The sequence below is a fragment of the Drosophila erecta genome, unplaced genomic scaffold, assembly GCF_003286155.1.
Source record: "Drosophila erecta strain 14021-0224.00,06,07 unplaced genomic scaffold, DereRS2 tig00000126-arrow-pilon, whole genome shotgun sequence".
Lineage (NCBI taxonomy): Eukaryota > Metazoa > Arthropoda > Insecta > Diptera > Drosophilidae > Drosophila > Drosophila erecta.
The window spans coordinates 7,318,886-7,344,303 of NW_020825209.1; the positions used below are offsets into that span (position 1 = coordinate 7,318,886).

At 49.1% G+C, this 25,418-nt stretch overlaps 8 protein-coding genes across 10 annotated transcripts; 2 read left to right on the top strand and 6 right to left on the bottom strand.

Moving 5' to 3' along the window:
* Window positions 1-39: 39 nt before the first annotated feature.
* Window positions 40-7,405, bottom strand: LOC6550496 (cytokine receptor). Its single transcript, XM_001977775.3, has 3 exons — window positions 5,735-7,405; window positions 2,257-3,323; window positions 40-2,161 (listed from the first exon to the last, which is right to left on the bottom strand). Exons 1-3 carry the CDS (start codon window positions 6,871-6,873, stop codon window positions 516-518), a joined length of 3,852 nt encoding a protein of 1,283 aa, XP_001977811.1. The 5' UTR covers window positions 6,874-7,405; the 3' UTR covers window positions 40-515.
* Window positions 7,406-7,556: 151 nt separating this feature from the next.
* LOC6550497 (ubiquilin-1) lies at window positions 7,557-11,504 on the top strand. The gene is made up of 3 exons (XM_001977776.3): window positions 7,557-7,976; window positions 8,354-9,839; window positions 9,912-11,504. The coding sequence occupies exons 1-3, from the start codon at window positions 7,881-7,883 to the stop codon at window positions 9,986-9,988; spliced, it is 1,659 nt and encodes a 552-aa protein (XP_001977812.1). The 5' UTR covers window positions 7,557-7,880; the 3' UTR covers window positions 9,989-11,504.
* A 106-nt stretch (window positions 11,505-11,610) lies between these two features.
* On the bottom strand, window positions 11,611-12,716 carry LOC6550498 (serine protease grass). The gene is made up of 4 exons (XM_001977777.2): window positions 12,494-12,716; window positions 12,383-12,425; window positions 12,142-12,323; window positions 11,611-12,077 (listed from the first exon to the last, which is right to left on the bottom strand). Exons 1-4 carry the CDS (start codon window positions 12,714-12,716, stop codon window positions 11,677-11,679), a joined length of 849 nt encoding a protein of 282 aa, XP_001977813.1. The 3' UTR covers window positions 11,611-11,676.
* Window positions 12,717-13,513: 797 nt separating this feature from the next.
* LOC6550499 (moesin/ezrin/radixin homolog 2) lies at window positions 13,514-16,605 on the bottom strand. 3 transcript variants are annotated; one of them, XM_026982553.1, is made up of 5 exons: window positions 16,370-16,605; window positions 15,369-16,311; window positions 15,101-15,310; window positions 14,780-15,016; window positions 13,514-14,717 (listed from the first exon to the last, which is right to left on the bottom strand). In XM_026982553.1, the coding sequence occupies exons 2-5, from the start codon at window positions 16,023-16,025 to the stop codon at window positions 13,911-13,913; spliced, it is 1,911 nt and encodes a 636-aa protein (XP_026838354.1). In that variant the 5' UTR covers window positions 16,026-16,311; window positions 16,370-16,605; the 3' UTR covers window positions 13,514-13,910. The 3 variants fall into 3 exon arrangements, with proteins under 3 accessions (XP_026838354.1, XP_026838355.1, XP_001977814.1); XM_026982554.1 differs by having other exon boundaries at window positions 16,500-16,594; XM_001977778.3 differs by lacking the exon at window positions 16,370-16,605 and having other exon boundaries at window positions 15,369-16,362.
* A 683-nt stretch (window positions 16,606-17,288) lies between these two features.
* LOC6550500 lies at window positions 17,289-18,182 on the bottom strand. Its single transcript, XM_001977779.3, has 2 exons — window positions 18,033-18,182; window positions 17,289-17,963 (listed from the first exon to the last, which is right to left on the bottom strand). The coding sequence occupies exons 1-2, from the start codon at window positions 18,053-18,055 to the stop codon at window positions 17,663-17,665; spliced, it is 324 nt and encodes a 107-aa protein (XP_001977815.1). The 5' UTR covers window positions 18,056-18,182; the 3' UTR covers window positions 17,289-17,662.
* Window positions 18,183-18,565: 383 nt separating this feature from the next.
* Window positions 18,566-21,342, top strand: LOC6550501 (cdc42 homolog). Its single transcript, XM_001977780.3, has 3 exons — window positions 18,566-18,739; window positions 19,423-19,733; window positions 19,794-21,342. Exons 2-3 carry the CDS (start codon window positions 19,446-19,448, stop codon window positions 20,079-20,081), a joined length of 576 nt encoding a protein of 191 aa, XP_001977816.1. The 5' UTR covers window positions 18,566-18,739; window positions 19,423-19,445; the 3' UTR covers window positions 20,082-21,342.
* A 375-nt stretch (window positions 21,343-21,717) lies between these two features.
* LOC6550502 (probable tRNA N6-adenosine threonylcarbamoyltransferase, mitochondrial) lies at window positions 21,718-23,099 on the bottom strand. Its single transcript, XM_001977781.3, has 2 exons — window positions 22,882-23,099; window positions 21,718-22,827 (listed from the first exon to the last, which is right to left on the bottom strand). The coding sequence occupies exons 1-2, from the start codon at window positions 23,064-23,066 to the stop codon at window positions 21,783-21,785; spliced, it is 1,230 nt and encodes a 409-aa protein (XP_001977817.1). The 5' UTR covers window positions 23,067-23,099; the 3' UTR covers window positions 21,718-21,782.
* A 139-nt stretch (window positions 23,100-23,238) lies between these two features.
* On the bottom strand, window positions 23,239-25,400 carry LOC6550474 (Golgi resident protein GCP60). Its single transcript, XM_001977782.3, has 4 exons — window positions 25,162-25,400; window positions 24,679-25,106; window positions 24,035-24,481; window positions 23,239-23,978 (listed from the first exon to the last, which is right to left on the bottom strand). Exons 1-4 carry the CDS (start codon window positions 25,283-25,285, stop codon window positions 23,559-23,561), a joined length of 1,419 nt encoding a protein of 472 aa, XP_001977818.1. The 5' UTR covers window positions 25,286-25,400; the 3' UTR covers window positions 23,239-23,558.
* Window positions 25,401-25,418: the final 18 nt, after the last annotated feature.

The window sequence follows — 25,418 nt, forward strand, 5'->3', positions numbered from 1 at the left end:
ATAAGCAACTTATCGATAAAGGCGAAATAAAAAAGGCGATTTAAAACCTTATTCAAAATATCTTTATGTTGAAATACAGCGATGTGCGTATTGTGTAAATAGGGTATTAATAGTATAAGCTCGATCTGCTCGACGCGTGGATGGTTAAGTGGGTACGTGTATAGGTACGAATATATAAAAAAATACTATTGCGTTACAAATACTTTCTGCCTCACACGCATCGCAAAGAATACAAAATAAATTACAAACGAAAAATTATATTCGTCCAAGGAGTTTGCACTAATTACTATAAACAGCTGCCCGATAGTAGTTCTAGTTTCCAGTTTCCAGGTTCCAAGTTTCAGGATCCATGTTCTGGGTTCCGCGTCCTGGATTCTGGATTCTGGGGCGATCCGGTGACCAGATCATGGCGTTGGAAGGGTATGCGGCTGGAGATGAGTTGAATGAACGATGCGAACGCGAGGGGACGATAAAATGATGCACATCCGTGCATAAATTATGAGCGCTCCGGTATCTTAGAGAACGTGCCGATTGTGAGCCATGGCGTTCAGATCCTGGGGCGTCACATAGCCATTGATCTGCGGCTGCAGGCGAGAGTGCTGGTTGCCGGCCCCCGGCGTTCCACCAGCGGCGTGCGTAGGCGATCCCACAGTGGCGGCCAGAGGGGGCTTTATCAGCCCGGTGCGCTGCAACTGCTCCATGGTGGTGTAGCCGATGTCAGCCATTTTGAGAGTGGGAGCAGCTGGATTGGTGGCCCCAACCGGCGGTAGCTGGCGCTCCGGTGGCGAAGCTGCTGGCGAAGATCCCGTAAAGGCTGACCCTCCGGCTTGCGACAGCGGGGCTGCGACGAGCGGCTTCAGCTTGTGCAGATCTGAGGCCTGCACGTAGTTGTCCATGTTGAGCAGGTGGGCCGGTGGGAAGAAGGTGGACGCAGCAGCGGCTGCGGTGGCGGCGGAGGGTACTGGTGGCGACCCAAAGGGTTGAACTGGAGCTGGGTTGTGCCGAGCCTGTGGAATGGGAACGGGCACATATCCGTTGAGCGGAATCTGGGATAGCGGCTGGGCCATCAGAGTGGGCATTGCAGTCGAAGGAACTGGGAACGTGTGACCATTATCCGAGGGACCATTGCCGCCCCAGTTCTTCATCTGCGTGGGCTTAATGTAACCGTTGGTGCTCCTCTGCTCCCTATCCATGTCGCTGTCGCGCTGCTGCTGCTGCTGCTGCTCTCGCTCCCTTTCCAGCTCACGCTCTCTCTCCCGCTCCCTGTCATTCTGGACGAGAAGGCCGTGCCGCATGGCCAGATAGCTGGTGGGCGGACCAGCTGCGCTTATGGGCCCTGTCTCGTGGTTGTCATCGTATCCATCGCGATCCACGCAGCCGCCGCCGCCAGAGGAGGACGCTGTGCGCAGCAGCAACTTGGAGCTCTCACTGCCGCAGCTGCTAAAGTCGTGCGGCAGATCCTGGGGCGTGTATGGCGGCGAGTCGTCCACGCGGGTACAGACGATGCCTCCGCTGACGGACGAGTCTGGTCCAAGGCCCAGGCCCAAGCCACCCATGTCCATGGGCTTCTTCCAGGTCTCCATTATGCCCTGCGGCAGCACAAGATCGATATCGGACATCTTGCGGTACTTCTTGTACACCAGGTAAAAGATGACGCCCAGCACTAGGATCGCCACCGTCACCTCGATAGTTTGGTACATGGCCTTGACGCTGTGCGTGTCCGGTGTGCAGATGAACCCGTAGATTCCCCAGTCGGATCTGTAGAGCCGGTAGGCTGTCATGTTGGCAGCGTAGGCCTCGAACTGCAGCCGCTCGTCTTCGCCAAGTGCATCTGTGCTTGCCTCGCATCCCTGGCCGGTAGCCGACTTAAGCAGAACGGCACCTTCCGCTGTATCCGTTCCGTCGAACTGCGGATGCGGTTCCACGTTGATGGCACGCACCGCCAGCTGGAAGGGATTGTGGCTGGTGCAGCGCGGCGTGGCCATTACATAGGAGAGGTTTCTTCCCGGCAGGATTTTGCTTGTCAGGCAGCTGGCGTTGTTGTCCCGTAGCGAGATCTCGTAGAAATCAATGCGCCCGGCCGGCGTCCTCGGCGGCTCCCAGTCGAGACGTGAGCTCTGGTCCGGATTGTTAATCACATACAGTTTTGGTGGCGAGGGAACTGCAAAAAGGATTAAAAGGATTAGTATGCATTGCGTATTATTATGCAACTCTTAAGCAAATTTGAGTATTTGTAAAACCAATGGAATCACTCACCTCCGATGGCCGTGCTGAAGAGGATAACGTTGCTGGGCTCCGAGGGATAGACGGTCCGGGCACGCACGCTTACCTCGTACTGGGTAAACGCGGTAAGATTGCCCAGCCGGTAACTAATGGGCTTCTCGTTGTTCACCAGCTCGTCGGCGGAGGCACTCACGCGGAATGTCTCAGTGACGTTGTCGTGGAGCGAGCGGAAGGTGCCCTCGTAGGCGCGCACCACGCCGTTTGCCAGCAGCGGTGGCTTCCAGGCGAGCTCCACGCTGGCGCTTGTCACCCGGACTAGCTGCAGCTCGCGTGGCTGACTGGGCGCCGCCTCTCCGGTGCGGTTGACCAGCTCGTCGCTGTACTTGCTGACCCGCGAATCCGAGTACATGAGCATCTTGACGCTGTAGTCCGTGTAGGGCACCAGGTTCTGGATGACGTGCTTGTTGGTATAGCGGTCGATGGTCACCGTGGTGCAATTGTCCGGACGGCCGGCCGAGCGCTGGCAGTAGGTCAGATTATAGCCGGCCAGGATCACCGCACAGACGCGCTCCGACCAGCTGACCGTCAGCGAGGTGCTGGTGGCCACATCGATCGAGGGCTCCATCTTGGCCAGATCGTCCTTCTTGTCGCTGCTGCAGATCGCCCAATGCAGGCCCGTGTTGTGCGAATGGTAGTTAGCCGACACGGCCATGTGCAGGGTGAGCAGTTGGTCCGGTGCCGTGGTGAACTGATGCAGACCGCTGGCCACCTCCGCAAAGCGTATCGATCCCTCGCACTCCGACTGCAGACCCGGCTTGGGCACGCACCAGAACACGGTGTAGTTCTGCAGCTCCTGCTGATCGCTCGGCGGATCCCAGCTGAGCGTGTAGCTCTTGTTGGTCGGGTGATACACGCTGCGTATGTTCCTGGGCTCGCGCACCTTGAAGTCTCGATTGCTTATAGGGCCGATCGTCATCGGGGTGGCGTTCACGGAAAGCCCCTGGCTGTTGCTGCTGCGGATGAGGAAGTGGTGGACGGCACTCATGCTCCAGTGATCGATCATTGCCGAGTTGGACTCCACCTTGATGAGTCCGGGATCCCTGAAGGATTCAAGTGGACGAAAATTAGTTGAATACCTTTTAGGTGCAGTCTTATTAGTTAAAAGTAAAGTTATGTACATACATATATGTACATTTATCTAAACGAGACTTTAATTGGCTAGTGTCTCGACTGCCAGATAACTCATTCCCACATAATAAGTTGTTCAATAAGTGCTATACCGCATCAATGCGCATAGATATGCAACATACCCACTCAGAGTTTCAAAAATTTTAATTAAACCAAAAACAAGATAGAATGGTATAGTCGAGTTCCCCGACTATCAGATACCCGTTACTCAGCTAGTGAAAGTGCAAACGAGAAATTTGAAAATTTTCTGGAATATCGGTAAAAGTTGGGGAAGAAAAGGAAAATTAAAAGTGTGGGCGTAAGAGTTTTGGGCGGTTTGTGGGCTTGGCAAAAAACTATGTCTCTGGATGCTCAATCTCAACATCTGATCAAAAATATATATACTTTATATGGTCCTTCTGCCTGTTACCTACTTTTCAAGGAATCTAGTACTACGAGTACTTCGCAATTCTCAGTTTCCATTTACTCTACGAGTAACGGTACTAGTATAAAATGCTGATTCATAATTAAAGCGAAAGTTTAAAAGTTTAACTGCGGTCTAAAATTGTTTTACTCGGAAATTAGCATTCTTCTTGATAATTATTGATGTGCCAAAACCCAAAAAAAAAAAAAAAACAGAAATGGAAATGGAAAACGAAACAACAGGCAGTAAAAAAAAGTATCACTTGTGATCATTGGTTTCCTTTCTTCTTGCTTAACTTTTAGTTCGACATTAGCGACACAATCGTGGCTCTAATGCACCCGGCGTGAAAACTTCAGTGATGCCCCCCTACCCCATACATTCATATGTATTATTCATATGTTTATGTATGTTTTTAAATCAATTTAATCATGCTTTCTTAGAATATTTAATTGTAAGGAACTACAGTTCTCGGAATAAGAATCCTAAATGAAATGGAAAGAGGAGTACTTATCTATGTATGTACCAGTTTGTTGACGGAATTTCCCAAAGCTATCATTCTGATAGCTTGCGAAACTGAGAATTGCATTTCGCACTGCAAGATTCCCATTAACCCATACGATCAATTCTTTTGGATCAGTTGTGGGACAGCAGCAGAAACTGCGATATGTTCAATGCTTACACCTTTAAACTATTTTTACAGCATTTTAACAATATTTATTTCTTTGAAATGTTTGCTTTTATTAAATCCCCATATCTAAAGCGAAACCATTTAAAAAATTATAGAAAAATAATATTTTTTATCGGTATATATGTATACATATGTTATGTATTCAATTATTTGCAGCTCAATTATTAGTATACCCTTTTACTCTACGAGTAAATGGTATAAAAATGTGTAGATAACACAAAAAATCGACTTTATTTCTTTAGGGAGTTTGAATGGAATGATATCCAATAATGTTGTATACAGAAAAAAAGCTTTATTAAAGCTTTTATCACCATATAAACTATTAAACAGAGAACTTTTTTGGTGATAAGGGCCGATCATTTTCACAAATTTATTTTATCTGATCAAAATGCTATTGCGTATAACATTTAAATTGATTTAATTGTAGAACGACATATTTCAATAAGAACTACGCAGATAAAATAATTTTGAAGTAATTAATGTGCAAATGCTGCGAAGAGAAACGCAAAAGGCTAAGATATCACTTTATAATTATTTATTTATAAGTGGCTAGCAAAAATAGTACTTAATATTGGCGTACCGGCTCGGGTTCTTAACTCGAAAAGATTGGTACTGCTCCAGTCTTTGGATGCCGGAGGCATACATGTGTGTTTAGGTGTGCACTGTAAATATCTGAGTTGTTTTTAGTACGCCTATTAATTGTTCCTGATTTCTGATAAAGAGTATCTTCTGGAAAGCCTTTCAGTCTCGCCATTGATGCCAAATATTTGGCTACCCACATCTGCTTGGCACTTGATGTGTGCCACGCCATGCGCGTTGAACTAGGAAACTAGAGGGCCTCCTCCGATTTCCGTGGAAGTGGACTCGCCCAGAACGCCGTCCGTCTTCCCATTAATGAACGTGTTTCTGCCCTCGCCGAGCCACTGGCATGCATGTGTGTACATATATCGGCACTTCGGACGAATTGTTAAAAATAAACATTTTCAGCGGAACCCCTACAATGGATATGGGGCTCCCGGCGTGTGTGCTTGTGCAAATAATACGCCGTATGGCTGTGTGGCTTGCCCTACGTATTCGCAAGAAGTCGCCGTTCCGGCGAATCTCTCCGTAAACTCGAGACAGGTTTGCCAATGCCCCACTAATTAGGTGCCAAGCAGCTCGTTCGGCGCACATTAATATACTGATGCACTGCTATGGCATACATATGTATCTATCCCAGTTTCCCTACTCACACGGCTGTTCCGTTGATGCGGTACTCGGTGATGGAGTATCGGAAGTCCTGCCCGTTGAGCTCGTGCTCCTCCAGGGGCTCCCAGTAGAAACGCATGGCCTTCTCGGACGAGTAGACGTAGAAGCTGCCGTAGGTAACGCGGGGCGGGCGGCGCGGCGGCGCCGGAGCGGTGGCGAACGCGTAGATCATGGGTTCGCTCCAGAGCGTGTTGTTCTGGTTGGCGCGCACACGCACCCGCAGCGTATAGTTGTAGCCGGCGAAGGGCAGCTCCGTAAGGCAGAGCGTGTCCTTGATGGTCAGCGTCTGGTTGCGCCAACTGGGCCGGGTGATGGGCTCAAAGTTTTGCGGCGTGACGCGCACCTGCCAGACCAGGCCGCGGTTGTAGTTTGACCTACGGGGCATCTCCCACGACAGGCACACAGAGCTTTCGGTCCTGTTGAGCAGGGTCAGGTTTTGGCCAGGTCGCGCCGGCACCAGGCGCTCAAAGTGGTTGATGGTGATCGGCTGCGTCTCGTGGCCCAGGGCGTTGGCGATGGACAGTCGGAAGTAGAAAGTCTCGCTGAAGCGCTTGTAGTTGTCGTCGGTCAGGTTGCAGGTCACCACTGGCGCCGAGTCGAAGTTGCAGTCCAAGGTGTTGCTATACCGCCAGTCGTTGTTGGTGTTGTAGCTAATGTTGTACTTGGTGATAACCGTGTTGGGCGGCTGCGTGAAGTTGCACACCATGAACTGGAAGTCATAGTCCAGGCAGTTGAAGTCGCGCACCAGGAGCGGCTTGGTGCCCACATAGACCTTTGACTTGTTGATGACGTACTCGTCGCACATGCAGTGGTAGTCGTTCTCCTGCTCCATGGCATTCGTGTCGCTGAACAGGATGGTGGTGTTGTTCAGGATCCGGATGTGTTTGGCATCGCGGTAGACGCGGCCGCCACCGGTAAAATACAGCTTCTCCACGGGGCAGTCATCCGCGCTCTTGCCGCTGAAGTAGTCCTTGTTGAGCGTGCAGTTCAGATTAAAGTCGCCGCCGATGAGCTGCTCCACCTTGGAGGGAATCACCCAGCCAGGGTCCAAGATGGCGTTGGCACCACCCTGGCAACCAGCGAGCAGCATGAGGAGCAGGACGAGCTGCACCTGGGCCTCCATCTTCCTGGTCCTGGTCCCAGTCCTAATCCTAATTCCCCTAGCCGCTGCAGTTAAGGTTGACTCTATTTTGATGTCTCTCTCTCTCTCCCTCGCTCTCTTTTTCTGTCTCTCTGTCTATGGCTCTTTTGCTCTCTTTCTGTCTCTCTCCCGCTCTCACACACGCGCACACCGACACGCGCTCTCTCACACACACAAGAACACCTTGCTGGCCGTGGCACTTGTGGCTCTGTATTGGTAGCCAGTTCTCGGAAACCGTTTATACGCTGCGTTCCTGGAAGTGACTCTTAAACATTTCACTTCCCAGGTGTGGGCTTCTTGTCCAGAGCTTCACTATCCGGCACTAAATTACGGATATGTCTATCACGGCACTGCAAAGCCAATTGCTCGCTTCGCACCTGGTACTGTTTTGTCTCTGGCTCTCTCGCAAATGCAGAATCCTCGTTGGCTAAGGACGGCGATCGCTCTCCTCCCTGCCCCCGCTCGCGTTGCAGACGATATATACGACGATTTGCTAGTCTGCAGTGTGAACGCTTATCGAAACTTATCGAAGTCCGATATGCGATATGACAAGGGCTACCTGGCGCCAAACGGTCATATTGAGTGCGATAAGTGCAAGCCATTGCTTTCCATCCGCAGTATAAATTGTATGCAAATGTTGGCTCGCATCTCCTGCAACGGCCTCTGCCAAATACGTTTTCAAGCAGAGCACACTGTGTGACAGCGGATAAGGCGCGTTCAACGCTTCAATTACCCGTTATCGATGTATCGATTGGATTTACGTCAGCCCTGGCGTGTGTAAAAGTCAAAATCGAAACCGAGTATGAGTGTGTGTGTGCGTGTGAGTGAGAAAGTGACGAATTACTTTTCATCAAATGGAAAATAGTTTAGTTTGAAAACACGTACCTATCCAGAACACAAAAAATTACAGACGTGACAACATCTAGAAACAACAAGCTAAATCGGCGCAAATACATAGAACCAAACGAGAACGCAACTACACCATCGAAATGGCGGAAGGCGGCAGCAAGCGCATCAACGTGGTTGTAAAAACGCCAAAGGACAAGAAGACGGTCGAGGTTGACGAAGATTCTGGAATAAAAGATGTGAGTACGGACCGCGTGACCCGTCTGGTGACTGTTGGGCCTCCAAGCCCTTCTGGCCCCTTCCATTCATTGCGATGGACACCCTCACCCCTGCTCTTTGCCCACAACCCTCTAAAGTATTGGGCAATTAGTGCCCGTAATCGCGGTACAGTGCACTTTGCCTAAGCCGCACACAACACACGCAGCTGGTACAGTGCACTTTGCACAGTACAGTGTTCGCTGGCCGTGCGGACACCGCAAAGGGTGGTTCTTCCCCACACACACCACCCATTAACCCACATAAATTGAAGGGGCATAGGAACACACATTTAATTGAGAGGGGAACTATATCATGGGCCCATAATAATGACAGCAATCACACCATTCTCGCCCCATAGTTCAAAATTCTGGTTGCACAAAAGTTCGAATCGGAGCCCGAGCAGCTCGTGCTTATTTTTGCCGGCAAAATTATGAAGGACACGGACACGCTCAAGATGCACAACATCAAGGACAACCTGACGGTGCATTTGGTGATTAAGGCGCCGACGCGCAACAACGAGATGCCGGCCCGCCAGCCGGCTGACGTGCGCCAAACACCCTTCGGCTTGAATCAATTCGGTGGCCTGGCCGGAATGGAGGCACTTGGAGCCGGATCGAACACCTTCATGGACCTGCAGGCGCGCATGCAGAACGAGTTGCTCAACAACGGTGACATGCTGCGCTCCCTGATGGACAACCCGCTGGTGCAGCAGATGATGAACAACCCAGATACCATGCGCCAGCTGATCACGTCCAATCCGCAGATGCAGGACCTGATGCAGCGCAATCCCGAGATCTCGCACATGCTTAACAATCCGGACCTGCTGCGCCAGACGATGGAGCTGGCCCGCAATCCCTCGATGCTGCAGGAGCTGATGCGCTCGCACGACCGGGCCATGTCGAACTTGGAGTCGGTGCCGGGCGGCTACAGCGCCCTGCAGCGCATCTACCGCGACATTCAGGAGCCAATGATGAACGCGGCCACGGAATCTTTTGGTCGCAACCCCTTCGCCGGCCTAGTCGACGGCGGCGGCTCGGGAGCCGGCATCAACCCGCAGCAGGGCACCGAGAACCGCAATCCCTTGCCGAATCCGTGGGGCGCTGGCGGTGCCAATTCGGCAACTAATGGCACAGGCGGTGGCTCTGGCGCCGGCAATCAAACGGGGGATCTGCCGCCGAACAATGTGCTTAACACGCCGGCCATGCGAAGCCTACTCCAGCAGATGGCCGACAACCCGGCCATGATGCAGAACCTGCTGAACGCGCCGTACACGCGTTCTATGATGGAGTCCATGTCCCAGGACCCAGACATGGCCTCGCGCTTGCTGAGCAGCAGTCCGCTTTTGTCTAACAACCCCGCCCTGCAGGAGCAGGTGCGTCAGATGATGCCCCAGTTTATGGCCCAAATGCAGAACCCAGAGGTGATGAATATGCTAACCAACCCGGACGCAATGAACGCCATCCTGCAGATCCAGCAGGGCATGGAGCAGCTGCGCAGTGCGGCCCCAGGTCTAGTTGGCACCCTAGGCATTCCACCGCCACCACCGGGTGCCGGCTCTGCAACGGATCCAGCCAGCGGCGATGGGAACGGGGGCAACAGCGGTGCCAACACCAACAACGTCTCGCCGAGCAGCGGCTTGAACACTGGCAACACCGGCACCGGCGGCCCAAGCCTGGCTCCGGGCGGTGGTCCTAATGCGCAGCTTTTCAACGACTTCATGATGCGCATGCTCAACGGTATGTCGAACAACACGGACAACACACAGCCGCCGGAGGTGCGCTATCAGTCGCAGTTGGAGCAGCTGAACGCAATGGGCTTTGGTAACCGGGATGCCAACTTGCAGGGTGAGTGCCTTAGTGAGTGGGCTTTGGCCGACTGGCGTTCGCGATTCTAATACGCTTTCTTGTGTTTTACAGCTCTGATCGCTACATTCGGGGACATCAATGCGGCGGTAGAGCGACTGCTGTCCCTCAACCAGTTGTCCTTGAGTTAACAACGCTAAGCCATTTTAAAACTGTACACAACCTGTCTATATATCTACGAACTACATCTATATCTACCACTACAGCCCCGGAGAACGCGAATGAGAACACGATGAGAAAGGGGGACGGGTCCTTATCCCAAACACCCCGCCCACAAATTCCACGGTTAGCGCTGCTGATCGCTTGTTTCCCATCAAGCCGGAAATATCTTGAATCCTTTATACCCCACATGCCAACATACCAACACCCCCAAAACAAAAACAGACAGCTCCACGCGAGCATTGAAGCTTTGAGAACGGAGAGATACTAGAGATAGAGGATATGTCGCCGGTGAGAATGTTTGATAGGGATCGCATACCAAAGTGTCAGCACTTGCGTAGTTGTTATCATTTTTTTTAATTATTTTCTTTTGGAGAGCTCGGACACCTGAGAATTCTTAAAGCGGAAATGTGTGAACCAAACACCAACTTAACACACTTCAACCGAACTATTTCACGCATTTACCCTACCTGAGAACTTCGTTGGTTTTCAATAAACTTAAACGGGCTTGTGCTCTTTTGTCATTGATAATGTAACTATTTTGTTGTAAACACATGTGAATTCCAGTTTTGTGCTCAAGAAAGCGTGACCGCGGTGTAGTTCCAACCGATTGGTGCAGGGATCAGAGGCTCTTTTGGCAGACGTAGTATCCTTTGTTCTGGTCAGGCAGTCTAGTTTTAGTCGGGTGCTAGTGGTTACAGCCGCAGTCCTTCTGATTCTCCTCCCTTTCTCGCAATCCGAAAACGTTCTGGAAATGACAAAACTGCAAAAGGGGACAACGTACAGTAGATATCGGCTATATGCAAAGGTGGAACAAGCAATACTGTCTTGGGGATATCCTTACGTGCGAATATGCTAGGAAATGCATGCAAGCAGTGCAAGTAGTCAATCAAAAAGGGTTATCGATTCGTTAATATAAGAGCAATCTCCAAGCGTTATTTATCCCATCCCGTTCAGGGGAATACAAATGTAAAAAGTTGTTGCACACAAGCGATTTGCATGCTAACGATATCTACTGTAAGTTAATGTGTGTATATAGATATTTATATATCAAAATATTCCATTGTGTTAACAAAAGACGTAAAACTATTTAAAACTCCTTAGTAAAGAGAGAATCCCCAACAATAATTTGTAATGTAATTTACTCTAAGCTTTTGTATGCCTATAACCGACTATTCGAGTTCCCATTTTCGAGCATTTCCGACCATCCATCAATCCTTCGTGCGCTCGCCGTTTATAAAAGGTATGAATTCAATGTATACCAAGTGCTACCACCACAAAGCCTCGCTCGTCAGGTGAGCCAACTTCATCGTGCAATTGGGTGGGTGGTCTGGTGGGCTAGTGGGCTGGTGGTAGTGGAGCTGGACCGATTCGAAGGCGATCGGAACTACGTTTATTTGTTTAGTGAAGGAAGTGGTGAAACAAAGTAATTAAATGTAAAGATCACATGTTTTAAAACAGTAATAAAGCTAATTTGGTTTTAGATTATAGCCGCCCTCGTGTTTTTCTATCATCTACTTCCACTGCACCCGAATCTCAGCTCACCCACTTTAGCTATTGCAGCTACGCATAGTTGTAGGCAATAGTTTTTAATTAGCATCTCTTGCCTTTACTGCAGGGTATGCAGGGTTTAAATACATTACAACAAAGATCATTATGCTCATGCCGACGAGCTATTCAGAACATCCCAGATCCAGTCCATGTACTGAGCCACATTGGTGCAGACAGTTAAGCCTGCGCAGGAACTTAAGCCGAAGCTGATGATGCCGAACTGGATGGTGCGATACCTGCCACTGTACAGTATATCCGCGCTCATGGGACCACCGGAATCTCCTCTGCATGTGTCGCTCATCCAACTGCCGACGCATATCTGGGACTCGTCCACCTGCTCCTGAAACTTCGAGCTGCAACGACCGCGATCAATGCGCTCCACAACGGTATTCTTTAGAAACCGCGAAAAGATGGGATTGCCTTCTTCAGTTGTGCCCCAGCCAGTGATTTGGAATCGGTCAATAGCTGCCACTGACTCATTGATGACCAGGCAAATGGGGCGGACAGTGTCTAAGGGAAAGGCAGTTCTGGTTCAGACTTGGGAGTGCACCGGCTGGATATCTCACTTAGTTACCTGAGTACCGCACCGCATGTTGCATCCGAAGTAAGCCTATGTCATACTGTTGGGTTTGTGTTTGGATGAATTGCGCGTGAACGATCTTCTTGTCGACTCTAACACAATATGCGTTTGGTATGCGAGCACCCGCACCGCAATCTCCAGGATTCAGTGGGTCGAACTCGCCCAAGTGCACCTGCCTGCAGGAATAGATTTGGGAATGAGCATGAGAACACATGCATGAGAATGAAGGACTTACATTTGATCATTGAATACGCAATGTGCTGCCGTCAAAACAAATCCTGGAATAGTTCGAAGATCGCCTTGCGTGAATAAAATAGCTCATTAAACATTTGATTCAAACACTCACGATGGTTGATGAGCGAGCCGCTGCATTTGGCCTCGCCCTTCACTATCACCGAAACCATCCAAGGATTCGCCAGTATGTCAGTCCTGTTACCACTGTAGATGTTCGGAGTGAGCCTGGTTGGAAGCGACCTTCCGCAGTCCATGTCGAGCAGAAAAGCCGATCCTCTTCGAGACCCTAGAAACAGGGTGGTCAGGATGAGGACTGCCGCTATGTCTTTTCTCATTGTAGCTCGATGGCTGAATGAAAACGGAACTCCGTGCCGTTGGCTTAAATATGGCCCTTATCGGAAGTTCTTCACTTCTGCGAAAGACACACGCCTGCGTTCTTTGGGGAAAGCATGGCTGGAACATATGCCACATTATTATCCAAACATTTACTCACTGTTATTTCTCATAAAAATAGATTTATTCGAGATTTACGATTAAATGGAATAACATAAAATTTCAGTTGGAATATGCCAATTCGTTGCTTCTATTCTTTTTAGACTTTAAATAAAGTTATATTTTTATTATTACATATGTAATTATGGAACCATTATGCACATAAAACAAGGCAACACACACTATAAAGGTCTTCGATTAGAGAAAGATACATCGATGGTGCGAAAGAAACGGAGTACTAACATATCATATCATAGTTGGATTTGAAATCTTGAAAAATTAATATAAATAACTAGAACGTCCTTCTTTTTATTTGCGCCATTTTCATTTTGTAGCTAAAGGGTATAGGATAGGAAGACTTATCATTTCCATTCCGACTTATATGAATACGAGCTGCCTATCTAAGACGCTCTTAAACATACAATCTATGGGATTACATTCGCTAAAATTATAATACAAATTCTTATACGTGCTCTTCAATTATTAATATTCTACACTGAAGTCAATGACAGGTTGCATATTTGTATATTACACATTACATAGCTCTTCGATTGCTTAAATATCAGTGAAGTAACTGAGACTTACATCGAATTGCACCCTCAACCTCAACGGGAACAGACCCACAACGTAGCTTCACGAATAAAATGAATTCGAACGTTTAACCAAAACGTTTCATGCTTTATTTTAAGTAAAATCGCAATCAACTTTCAAACTTAACTACAAAAAATCCGTGCTGCAAGGAGAACGGAATCCTGTGGTTAAGGAAGGTATCAACACTCATACAAAGTCTGTCCATAAATTTTACATGCGTTTCTACATGTACATACATATGTACGTTTGCAATTGGTTTATTACAGCAGCGGCTTGAGTGAACGAACAATCGAAAAACATTTAGTATAGTATGCTATAATAAGATATTGTACAACTACGGTTAAGGCACTCATACACTCTAGCACGCGCACAGGCACACACACCAAATATCGTACAGCTAGATCGGAGATTAGTCATGTCGGCGGATGCGGAGGAGAAGGAGGAGGTCAGAGCTCTTCGAAGAAGGCCACACGCGCCTTAGTCGAGCCGGACTTGAGCTTTTTGAGCGTGGAGTATTTGTTCTCGCCGGCCTTGATCTGCGCCTCGCTTAGGATGTCTAGGTTGCTCTGGTTCTCCTCAATCTTGTGCGGCGCGATCTCGGAGCGCAGGGTCTGCAATTGGTTTTGCACCTGCTTCTTGGAGTTGCGCAGATAGTCAAGGTGGTTGCGCTCCATCTCGTTGGTGATCTGCTCCATCTCGTTGTCGGTAAGGATGAACTCCTTGGGCTCGAAGTCGTCCGAGATGCCGCTGGAATTGTCACCTTGGACCAGATAGTGCGACGAGTGGGTGGTCAGCTCGGCGCCGCCGGCGGTCTCCAAGTCATTGGTTGAGCTACTGGTAATTAGGGAGGGCGTGCTAATGGCCGTAATGCTGGATGCCGTATTGGCTGCGTGCGACACACTAGATGCGGTCAGCAGGCTGTCCGTGGAAGACTTGCGTCCACTGTTGAGGAAATCGAGCAGGCGAGCGGTGGCCTCCCGCTCCGCCATTTTGGCGCATATCAGCTCCTTGCGCAGCTTCTCAGTCTCGGCCTCCCTCTTGTCGTTCTCCACGGTCAACTGGTGGACATAGAAGTCTGCGTCGCGGATCTTCTTTTCCAGGTCGTGCTTCTCCCGCTCTATCTTCATTTGTCGCTCGCGCAGCCGATCCATTTCCGTCTTGAAGTGGTTTGCCTTGCACTCGGTGAGCTGCATCTGCTCCTCGTTGACACGGCTCTTCTCGAAGTACAGCTCCTTGGTCTCTTCAGAACGCCGCTGGGATAGAGGACAATACACAATATTATATATCAGAAGCCAATGAGTGAAGACAGTTTTACCAGAGCGTCGTTGGCCATGCGCATCTCGTTTTGCAGGTGCTCCATGCTTTTCTCCAGCTCGTAGCGCTCGTGCTCCGCCTTTTCGCGCAGTTTCTTTTCCCTGATGAACTTTTTGCGTTCGATCTGGCGGCGTTGCTTCTCCTCCTTGGCTTGCGTCTTCATCTGCTGGATTTCCATGGTGTCCGGCTTGCGACGGCGCATGTACAGATCGTGGTTGCCCTTGCACAGGTCAAGAATCTGCAAAAAAACACGAAACAAGTATAAAATTAATATGGGAAGTTCACTGAAAAAAACATTCCTTTGAGTTGGAATTGCCCTTACCATCTTGTTGATGTGGAGGTCCTGCGAGTAAAATATGAAATTCGAGACCTTGGCATCCACCAGGCGAATGGTGAACTTCTTGTCGTCGAAGCTGACGTGCCTTATCTCGTTCCACTGGAACGTGGTCTTTGGCGTTAGCTTATCGCGCTCATCGTAGATGTTCAGGCCCACGGAGGTGACGCCCAGCCACAATTTGGTTTTGTTCTTATTCTAATGGGCACACAAACGATTAGATTTTGATACACCTCGCTCTCACCAAGACTCTCACCGTAATAGGAAAGTAGTTTACTCCGTACATGTCCAGGTCCTGAGCAATCTTCAGGTACTCCATCTCCACCTCGTCGCGCGTCATAGGCTCATGATCCATATACCACGTCTTGATGCGTTCCTCCCACATCTCAGGCGTCATCTGGTACTGGTCGGTCACTCCCTTGGGCAGGAGCTCACCCCCGGCCAGCATGCCGTCCTTGTAGGTCTCGTAGTCGTACGGCCCGTACTGCACGTGCACCGCGTAGGAGGCCAGCAGCACTGACGCCTCCGGGCGGCAGTAGATGTCCATGGAGAGGATGCTCTGCTTGACCTGCAGGAAGAACAGGTGCTGCGTGATCTCCTGGATCAGCTCCTCGCTGACGTTCTCCGGGAAGAACTTGGCGTAGAAGCTAAACACGTACACATTGTTGGTGGCGTGCAGCTCAACGCGCTGGTCACGCACCCGCTTCTCCATCTTCAGCCAGGACACGTTGTTGCGGGTGTCGACGTACTGCAGCCCGAAGTACCAGGACTCGCGCAGCCCGATGGTGCGGCACACCAGGTCAAACAGATCCTGGCCGGAGGCACGCGGCTCCAGCTTAAACTCCAACTCCGAGTCGAAGGTGCTCACCCGCACCGACAGGGAGCGGTTTTTCTTGGAGCCGAAAGGGCTCATCGCGATTATGTGATGTGTTTTGATTGTTGTGTTGTGATGTTATGCGTGAGATGCAATTGGATTGGAATCAGAACTGAGTGCCCTTGTGGGCAATTCGTGATAACCTGTTGCGTGCAGAGGGACTTGTTGCTGCCCTTGCTCCTGCTTGTCTGATCCTTGATCCTTGCTCCTGTGCCAGCTAGTATCCCGATTCCTGGTTGCTGCTCCTGCGGTCCTCACAAATAGCGGACTGCCTCATTTTGCAGCCAATTCGGTGCTCCGGGCAATGGCAATTTTGGGCTGAAGGCTGCGAGCGGAAAGAAAGAAAGTGTAAGGCGCTTCGTTTATGCGGGGGCGCGACTTACGAACTGCGTGTCAATGGCATCCTGGCGCCCACTTTACGTAGGTCCACCCAGCACCTTTGGGGTTGAAAACTGATTGCGAGGTCGGCAAAAGGGGCTCCACATCGACGGATTGCGATATAAAGCAACTTACTCGATGGCTTGCACCGCAAATCCCAATTGTACGACAATTTCCCGATATGCGCGGCATAAACACAGACAGTGTGACCTGCCGTGGGCTGGGAGAAAAAACTTCTTTGGCAGAGTAGGGTGATTCCTTTACAATGTTACAGAAGGATTATAATGCATCAAATTATCCATCTCAAACCTCATATGAAGGTAAAAAGTTAATATAAGAACTTCAAAATATATTAAAATGACATAAATTAGCTTTCTATTTTCAAAATTTTTAATTTCAAACAAATGACAAAACAGTGGTTAATAACAAATTATACCGCGAAATGTTTATCCAAATTATGCATTATTATTTAACTACAATCATTGTGCAATGAAACTTAATATGTCAAAAAATTCATATGCTGCGATTTCAACTATCTTATCAGCTTTTTTATTAAAGATGAATAAACAAAAATACCACATATTTTTATATAAAGTTGCCACCCCGTTAATGCATAAATACGCATTTAAAAGTTTGAATGGTGACGAAGTGTGAAAATTGCGTGCTTGAGAGCAATATTTGATTTAAGAATCAATTGCGTTATTTTATAAATGTCAATTAAATGTGGTATTGTATTGGTTTTCAATGCTCCAAAAATCATAAACAAAATATGTAATGGGCAAATGCGTATATCAAGAATGATATACTCTTTCTTTAGAAGAAAGAGTCCAGCTTGCGTTTTACCAGGTCCCTGTAGCTTATTTTTCACCTTCATCGAACCCATCTGGACATCTTATTTCACCGTAATAGGAAAATAAGAAATGATTTAGTTCTTAAAATATTCTTAGAATATATATATATGCAGGATTATAAATACATAACTTATTCTATACATATTTATGTGCGTGTTTTGGGGGAGTCTTAGCTCGATTTCTAATATTCTAGTATTATGTGGATGCATCCGGGCGATGCTAATGCCATGCAAGTAAACAATGCTTATCACACAAACGCAAGTGCTGAGGATCACAACTCCAGATCCAGATCCGGAGCCAGATAGCCAAATCCGTGGGCACAGTAGGATGAACAGAGGCGAACTACGCTTAATTTGGACTACAGAGTGTTGTTGTGGAGAACTCGGGTTGGCACTTGAATGGCGATGCCAGGACATGGACGCGTACACCAAAATCCTTGATCAATAGCTACTGGTTACTCCGCTTACTACGTTCGACGTGCAGGTCGTAAAGCATCTTGTTCTTCTCATAGTAAAATGGGTTCTGTTCGGCTCCCAGTTCTGGGTTGTACTCGTATCTGGCTGCCACGCCGTTTCCGGCAGCATCGGGGCCACCGCTGGCTACAGTGGCTCCTCCCCCCGATAATGGCGGAATGCTGCAGCTGCTGCTACTACTGCTGTTCCCATCGTCGTAGTTTAGATGCAGGTTGTTAATGCGTTTCGACAGGGGCGTCGACTCGCACGCCAGGTCGTCCTCCCGGCTGCGCTTTCTGTGGAGAAATGGAGTGCGTTTGGTCAGAGCTGGGGGCTTTCAGGCTCACTTCCTTGGTCGAACTCACCTTGTCTCCAAAAATCCAGCCATTTCGATCCCGGGGGCCAGTTCAGTGAGTTCGTTTTGGTCTATTGTTTTGCTTTGCCCCGTTCCGTCTTCTTTTCCCTTCACAACATTCACATCCGTCAGTGTGACCACAAGAAGTTCGATATTGGCTAATAAAATATACCAATGGAATGTGCTAAATATACCGCTAATATTTGAAGATTGATTGGAAAATATTTGATGCTTGTTAAGAAACTTGTGATTATATTGTGCAAAGGAAAACTATATTTCTTGAATAATGTTGACAGATGTTTGGGAAAGACTATTTGAATTCTATAGTCACAAGGACAACTATCGAAAGGTGTGAATGTTTTATAAGCATTCTAGTACGCCTTAAGTGCTACCATTCGCAGGCAACTGCTTCCATATCCTCCATATCCACTTCAACATGGCATTCCGACAGCATATGGGCCCAAATCTGGCATATCGGTCAGATATATAGCCAAGCCGAGCCAACTTCCACCGAAAATACCAACTATGCAAGCCGGGTGGGAGCGCTGCGACCCGGTGGCAACGCCGCGCTAGTCACTCGTACGCAAACAGCTCGCTGGAGAGAGAGAACACGAACACAAAAGGAAATAGTAGTTATCCGTACGTATCGAATCGAGCCCAGCCCAGAAAAGCGGAAAACGAAACAGATTCGACAGCGGTTGTAAATTACACAAAACAGTAAGTAAGGTGGAAAATGTGCCCGCAACGAGCATCTGCGAATAGATCGCAACGCGTCCAAAATTACCCAGTGAACAGTGAATGAAAACGAATTGTCGATGACGGACACGCACACATACAAGCAGTGCGTGTGGTCCGTGCAGCAGTGTGCGTGTGTGATAAATAATTGCTTCCAAAATTCATTAGTTTTTCGTCTGCAAATTCTATCTACAATCTGGCTGTAGCTGGTAATTACGGCGGAAAACGGGCCAGCTTCAGCAGCTGACTGTGCGGCCAGTCCCGTGACGAAAGAAACCACCATACCAGCCAGTAATAGTGCAGTAAAAACTGCATCTAAGCAAGTGAACACGCACCGCACGCACACAAACGCGCGCAGCGAGCGGTTGTGTGCGTGTGTGTGTGTGTCCAATCAGAATTTTCTGTTGCCCGTCCGGCTTATCTGTGTGCGCCGTTGCTTTTCATTCTTTCCGTTCTTTCTTCGGCTTGAGTCATCGCTCGTTATGCCCAGATATGTACATACATTGCACACACTGCCACCCCGCTCTCCTGGGCGCCGTTCCTAATAGATAAGGCGCCGCTGGCGAACGGTCACTCTGGCAGGAGCAGGATGGAGGAGCGGTCGGAGCCGCACCCACTAGTCATCCCCCACTCTAATCTGGCAACTAACCCTAACTAATCCGCAGGAGTCATCACCCCTGTGCACAACATGCAAACCATCAAGTGCGTGGTCGTCGGCGACGGAGCTGTGGGTAAGACATGCCTGCTCATCTCCTACACAACCAACAAGTTCCCATCGGAGTACGTGCCGACGGTGTTCGACAACTATGCAGTCACCGTGATGATCGGCGGTGAGCCCTACACACTGGGTTTGTTCGATACGGCCGGACAGGAGGACTACGATCGGCTGCGTCCGCTTTCCTATCCCCAGACGGATGTCTTCCTGGTCTGCTTCTCGGTGGTCAGTCCCAGTTCCTTCGAGAACGTCAAAGAGAAGGTACGTACGCAACTATTCCACACTATGGCGGGACTATAATTGTGGCATTCTGAGTTGTAGTGGGTGCCCGAGATCACACACCATTGCCAAAAGACACCGTTCCTGCTGGTGGGCACCCAGATTGATCTGCGCGACGAGACCAGTACGCTGGAGAAGCTGGCCAAGAATAAGCAAAAGCCCATCACCATGGAGCAGGGCGAGAAGCTGGCCAAGGAGCTGAAGGCCGTCAAGTACGTGGAGTGCTCGGCCTTGACACAGAAGGGCCTGAAAAATGTATTCGACGAGGCCATCCTGGCCGCTCTGGAGCCACCAGAGCCCACAAAGAAAAGGAAGTGCAAATTCTTATAATTCTTTTTTTCCCACACGCGGTATCCCTTTCATTCTGGCTTTCTACTATCGCAATGACTCCTTCCCAGCCTCCCATCGTCGAGAAGCGTTCAATATATAGCCATATATATATATTATGTATGTTTTGATTTATGTTATTCTGCAATCGTTTCCTCCGGAGGGCATTCCAGCCCAGTACTCCATGAGCTACTTCTCCTGCCCTCCATCTGCCTGTGTCCCACTCTCTCTTACCTTTTCTGTGTCTCCCGTTACGTGCGTCTGCGTATCTGTTCCACTACTGTCCGTGCACCAGCCGTGAAGCTCTAATTACCCTGGATTTTTAGCCGGTTTTTATGATTTGCCCACTATGCCAGACGACTGGGTAGTTGTTTTCAACTCGGGACAGTCTTCCGCCCCACAAGCTTCAGCCCCAATCCCAGCCAGGATCCAATTGCAGCCAATGCAGCTTTGCCCCGCAGGTGAAATTGAATCAAACCGCAAATGACTTCATTTCTGTGCGCAAACATGTTTTTGGCGCAATTTTCGAATTAAGTAAAGAGAGAAAACACAATATCAGTATAGCAAAAACAAATGATTTATATATATTTCTTTATATATATACAAGGATTAAGGGGAGGCAACAAAATATACATTTACGATAAACAAAACAATCCAGAACAGAATGGGGGGATCCGAAAAGAACCATGCAATTTTTCGTTTTGCATCCAATCCAAGTCGATATAGTCCCAAGAGCAACGTGAGAAGCAGGCAAAGTGCGAGGATTATATTAAATATTTATGATAACTGATTGCGTAATGTTCAAATAACGGAGGTAGGATGGAATTCGCTAGCATGCAAATATGAAAGTGAAGCTTAATATGTAATACAACTAAGCGTATGAGTATTGAAATATGATTAAAAGTAAATTAAATGAAAATAACAAAAGGTAAAGAAACAACAAGAGAAGCAAGAACAGAACTAGGCGTTGCAACCACAAACACACATCTGAAATCTACAATCTATATAAAAGTATATATTTAAATATGTATAATCCATAAAGTATAACAAAACAATAAAACAACAACAAACGGCAACAGCAACAAAAATTTGTATTGTAGTTCAGCAAAAACGACAAAGAAGAAAGGAAAATACGAACTAATGCATTTTTTAATATTTTTATATGTATACATTATCAATTTTTACATTTTTTTTCTAGACCTTAGTGATTTAACATTATTGATTTCAGATAATATCTTATAATAAAACGAAATCGAAAACGAAACCATTTACTGACTTGGCTACAATGATAAACGGGACAAACACAAGCGCTCCAACCGAATATTCTTGTATATAAAACAGTTAGCCATTGCGATTTTTATACACCATACATAAATCGGTAAGGAATGGCACCAGACATTTGTGGTTGTTCAATGTTATATGAACGAGATAACTTACTGTCATATCAGTCAGTATTAGATTCCTGGAAAAGTATCCTACAGCTAGAGGAAAGCGCTTTCAATCCCATAAAGTATATATTTTGGTCTGGGACTAGTCTATCTGGCCATTTCTTGATCTATCCGTCTGTATAAACGTCTAGATCTTTGGAGCGATTACAATATTTCAATTGATCAATATTTTCAATTTGGACTAAGAGGACTTAACAACAATCAAGGATGCATTTATTACAGAAGCTTTTTGTATCAAACATAACCGCGCTAATGGTCAACGCAGTGGCTGTATCCACTTGCATTTGAGTGCCGCCGCAGTGACAGCTTCCTCGTGGGACTCGGCGAATCCCGCGCTGCCCTGGATATCAATGCAGTCGTAGTCGAAGCGCAGGCTGGCGTCTTTATCCTGTAGTAGTTGCTCAACTCCGTGCCAGGCGATCATGACGCCGTTGTCGGAGCAGTAGCGCTTGGATGGCCGGAAGCTCCTGCACCCGTACTGCGCGGCCAGGTGGGCGATATTGGCGTATATGGCATCGTTATTGGCCACACCGCCGGACATGACTAGTGTGGGCGGGGTGTCACCGAAGAGCTGCATCTGCGGCAGGAGGCTGTACTCAATTGCCCGCTGGGTGCGGTGCATCAGGTGCCGGCTGACAGCACGCAGCAGGCCAGCGCAGAAGTCGCCATAGTTGCTGATGATCCCGTCCGGAGGCGTCCGCTCTGCCCTCTCGCGCGCTCGGATGGCGCGGAAGGAATTGTTTTTGATGCCGGCGAAGCTGAAGTTGCAGTTACGCTGCTGGGCGAGTGGCAGCGGAAACTCGTAGGCTAACGGATTGCTGGCCAGCTGGGCGGCGTGTTCAATGGCTCGTCCTCCGTTCCACAGACGGTACTCCGGCAGGATGTGCAGGCGCAATCGACGACCGATCTTGTCAAAAGCCTCGCCGGGCGCATCGTCCAGTGCTTGGCCAAGAAGCGACAGGCGACCGGGGCCGTTAACCACAACCAATTGACAGTGGCCGCCGCTGGCCAGCAAACAGAGGAACGGGAAGCTGATCTGCTCTGGATGTTCCATGCGGGCCTGCAGCGCGTGGGCCTCCATGTGGTGAACTGGCAGCAGGGGCTTCTGCAGGCGACGGGCCAGGTGCCGTGCGAAGCGCACGCCCACCAGCAAGCTCAGCGGTAGACCGGGTCGCGTCGTCACCGCGATGGCCGTCAGTTGCTCCGGCTTCAATTGCGCCTCTGCCAAGCAGCGCTGGTAAGCGGACTCGATGCGGGCGCGGTGCAGATCCTGGGCCCTGGGCGGGATTATCCCTCCGTAGCTGCAATCGAGTCAGTTCACCATTTGCTCCGCATGTGGAGATGTGCGCACTCACCGGGTGTGGAACTCCTGTTGCGACTCCAGCACATTCGCCCTCACCCGGCCTGTGGTATCCACGATGGCGATGCCCGTGTCGTCGCAGGAGGTCTCGATGCCCAGTACATAGCTGAGGCGGCGCCTGATCCCTCCGCCAAACGCATTTGCTTTTCCATTGCCGGCTAAATTACGAAGTGCATGCATAATGGCTAGTGTGACCAGACCGTGATAGAAAGCACAACCAGTAAATCATGGGACCGTTTACATCAAGGTCCCTTTACACGAGTTGAATTATTAAACATTTGATTTTTAAGTTTTGTCCAAAGAAAAATAGTATTAATTCCCAAAAATGAAATCAACAATTGTATCGTATGAATAAGTTTCCTATGTGCATGTCGCGTACAATTTATTCTTGATTAAGGAGCAGAGATATTTCGAAAATTGATTATTTACAGTTGTCTTTATATTGGTTTATTATTTTCGAATTGAATTTTGGACTTGTCTTCGTCGGTTATAACTAAATAATAAATAATATTGGTTTAGGCGGAAAACGCAATTGTCTTTTCCCGGAGTTGCATTAACGCACTCGTAAAACCAAAACCACACACATACATATAATTCCGGACTTGCACATGAGCCGTTCGTACAGAGATAGGATTCTTTTAAGTTATTGGATAGTAAATACATTTTGGCCTCTTAACGCTCGTAGTAGACGCGGTAGTACAGCGTCTTGTTGCGCCAGATGCTGTAACTGTTGTCGAACTTCAGCAAATAAACGCCTTCACCCGGATAGGAGTGAGAGCCCACGTACACCTCGTTGTAGCATTCCCGCCGATAGATGGGCACGATAATGGAAATGGGTGCCTTGGGGGCAGCAGTCGGGTTGTTCACCGCACCGTGCTCCTGCGACAGCGAGCCCGACTCCAGGTCCTCGGTGGTGGATAGGTAGTCCTCATCCACGCAGTCCTCGTCCTCGTCGGAGTCGCTCACATGCACGGTTACCTCGTTGGTCACGGGCTTGGCCCACTCGAAGTAGATGCCGAAGCCGATGTCGTAACTGTCCGTGGCGAACTCCCAGAAGATGCACTTGCCGTTCATGTTGGTGGGCACACGGACCTGCATATAGCGGCAGTCAATAACAGCCCTTAGTTAATTAGTTCAGTGGAACCTACCGTTACTGTGTCGCCGTGTCCAATAGTGATGACCCCATCGCCATCTCCGGCAGAAACCTCAGTCTTAAACTGCTCTATGTCAGGACGAGTCCAGATCTTGGCCGGGCATATCATGACGTAGTCGTCGTACTCTTCCTCGCCAAGCTGATCCTGCCCAACGCTCCCCGTCTGCTCCACATGCCCGAGCTGCTCCTCGGCCAGCTGCTGATGCTGTTGGGTGTCGACATCATCGAGTTTAAGTCCTTCCATGGCGTTGGGCAAGTCGATGCTGCTGTTGTTGTTATTGCCAGCGGCGTTCTCTTCCTGTTGGCTCTTGTGCTCCGTGTTCTGATTCTGGTTCTGTAGATGAAGCTGCTGCATGTACTGATGATAGTGTTCCCGCTGCAGTTGGTGGATAAGCACGGCCTGCTGCTCGGGGTTTCCGGGGAACTGCTTCTCGGCGTACAGCTGTGGAAGGAGTGTTAGGAAGAGCAAGTTAATGGAAGAGGAACAGGCATGTAATTGCCTCAGAACTGGGTCATGACCCCTTTTCAATGGCAGACACCGCAGCCAAGGCCGAGCACCTAGTTATTATCATGCATTATTGAGCAGAACAACAACAGGTGCAGAGGGCCGGCGTGTCGTGGAAAAAATCGATGGGCTACCTTAAACTGTTGGTACGTCTGCTTGTTGAGGGCGTCCTGCAGCTGGCGGCGCTGCAGCTCCTCCTTGTATCCCTCCTCTAGCAGCTCCTGCTGGGCGTTCTCCTGCCGTTCGCGTGCCTCCTTCTCCAGCTCCATGAGGCGCAGTTCCTTGCGCAGCGTCTCGTCGCGGTCCTGCCGCACGGCCTCAATGTACGGCCGAAAGGCGCTGCACATAGTGTCCAGTAGGTCGACGAACCCCTCCATCGCCTGCTCCCGCGTGATATCCCCCAGCAGCTGCCAGTGCTGCTGCCGGTCGCGACCGATTACATCCAGAACGCCCAGAGCGGGAGCGCGACTCGTGTTGAACGGACCCAGTGCCGCCTGCTGCTTGAAGGCGATCAGTTTGAGGTTGTCCTCGTACGACAGGTGGATGGCCTTGCCGGAATTCCCTACAAAATGTGAGATTAGCTGCTGGAGCGCTAGCGCCGAGCATTGTTATCTTACTCTTGTAGAACGTGAACGCCAGGCGGTAGAGCTCAATCAAAGGGAAGCCCCACTTCTCAGCTGATGATTGTGCCGGGTCCGACGACTGGGCCGCTACGCTGCTGCTGTTTGTCCCGCTCGCCATGCTGCCGTTGCTGGTGAGCTAGTCCACGTTCGCTGGCCTTCAAACTTTTCGCACAAAACAAAACAAAATAATAGAATTTATTGTGACGTCTGCTGCCAGTGTGACCAGCCAGCTGAATCGCATTGCTCGCTTT

Bases quoted from the DNA above. Each gene is read 5' to 3' on its own strand.
- LOC6550498 (XM_001977777.2), bottom strand. From the start codon at position 12,716: ATGAGAAAAGACATAGCGGCAGTCCTCATCCTGACCACCCTGTTTCTA. The intron at 12,426-12,493 runs GTGAGTGTTTGA...GAACTATTCCAG, and splicing joins CGGCTCGCTCATCAACCATC to GATTTGTTTTGACGGCAGCA. The intron at 12,324-12,382 runs GTAAGTCCTTCA...CTATTCCTGCAG, and splicing joins TGCGTATTCAATGATCAAAT to GCAGGTGCACTTGGGCGAGT.
- LOC6550499 (XM_026982553.1), bottom strand. From the start codon at position 16,025: ATGAGCCCTTTCGGCTCCAAGAAAAACCGCTCCCTGTCGGTGCGGGTG. The intron at 15,311-15,368 runs GTGAGAGTCTTG...TGTGCCCATTAG, and splicing joins TAAACTACTTTCCTATTACG to AATAAGAACAAAACCAAATT. The intron at 15,017-15,100 runs GTAAGGGCAATT...GTTTTTTTGCAG, and splicing joins ACCTCCACATCAACAAGATG to ATTCTTGACCTGTGCAAGGG.
- LOC6550497 (XM_001977776.3), top strand. From the start codon at position 7,881: ATGGCGGAAGGCGGCAGCAAGCGCATCAACGTGGTTGTAAAAACGCCA. The intron at 7,977-8,353 runs GTGAGTACGGAC...CTCGCCCCATAG, and splicing joins AAGATTCTGGAATAAAAGAT to TTCAAAATTCTGGTTGCACA. The intron at 9,840-9,911 runs GTGAGTGCCTTA...TGTGTTTTACAG, and splicing joins CCGGGATGCCAACTTGCAGG to CTCTGATCGCTACATTCGGG.
- LOC6550500 (XM_001977779.3), bottom strand. From the start codon at position 18,055: ATGGCTGGATTTTTGGAGACAAG. The intron at 17,964-18,032 runs GTGAGTTCGACC...ATTTCTCCACAG, and splicing joins GCTGGATTTTTGGAGACAAG to AAAGCGCAGCCGGGAGGACG.
- LOC6550474 (XM_001977782.3), bottom strand. From the start codon at position 25,285: ATGGCGAGCGGGACAAACAGCAGCAGCGTAGCGGCCCAGTCGTCGGAC. The intron at 24,482-24,678 runs GTAGCCCATCGA...CTCCTTCCACAG, and splicing joins AGACGTACCAACAGTTTAAG to CTGTACGCCGAGAAGCAGTT. The intron at 23,979-24,034 runs GTAGGTTCCACT...CGCTATATGCAG, and splicing joins GACACGGCGACACAGTAACG to GTCCGTGTGCCCACCAACAT.
- LOC6550501 (XM_001977780.3), top strand. From the start codon at position 19,446: ATGCAAACCATCAAGTGCGTGGTCGTCGGCGACGGAGCTGTGGGTAAG. The intron at 19,734-19,793 runs GTACGTACGCAA...TCTGAGTTGTAG, and splicing joins TCGAGAACGTCAAAGAGAAG to TGGGTGCCCGAGATCACACA.
- LOC6550496 (XM_001977775.3), bottom strand. From the start codon at position 6,873: ATGGAGGCCCAGGTGCAGCTCGTCCTGCTCCTCATGCTGCTCGCTGGT. The intron at 3,324-5,734 runs GTGAGTAGGGAA...TGAATCCTTCAG, and splicing joins CGCATCAACGGAACAGCCGT to GGATCCCGGACTCATCAAGG. The intron at 2,162-2,256 runs GTGAGTGATTCC...TCCTTTTTGCAG, and splicing joins CTTCAGCACGGCCATCGGAG to TTCCCTCGCCACCAAAACTG.
- LOC6550502 (XM_001977781.3), bottom strand. From the start codon at position 23,066: ATGCATGCACTTCGTAATTTAGCCGGCAATGGAAAAGCAAATGCGTTT. The intron at 22,828-22,881 runs GTGAGTGCGCAC...ACTCGATTGCAG, and splicing joins CAACAGGAGTTCCACACCCG to CTACGGAGGGATAATCCCGC.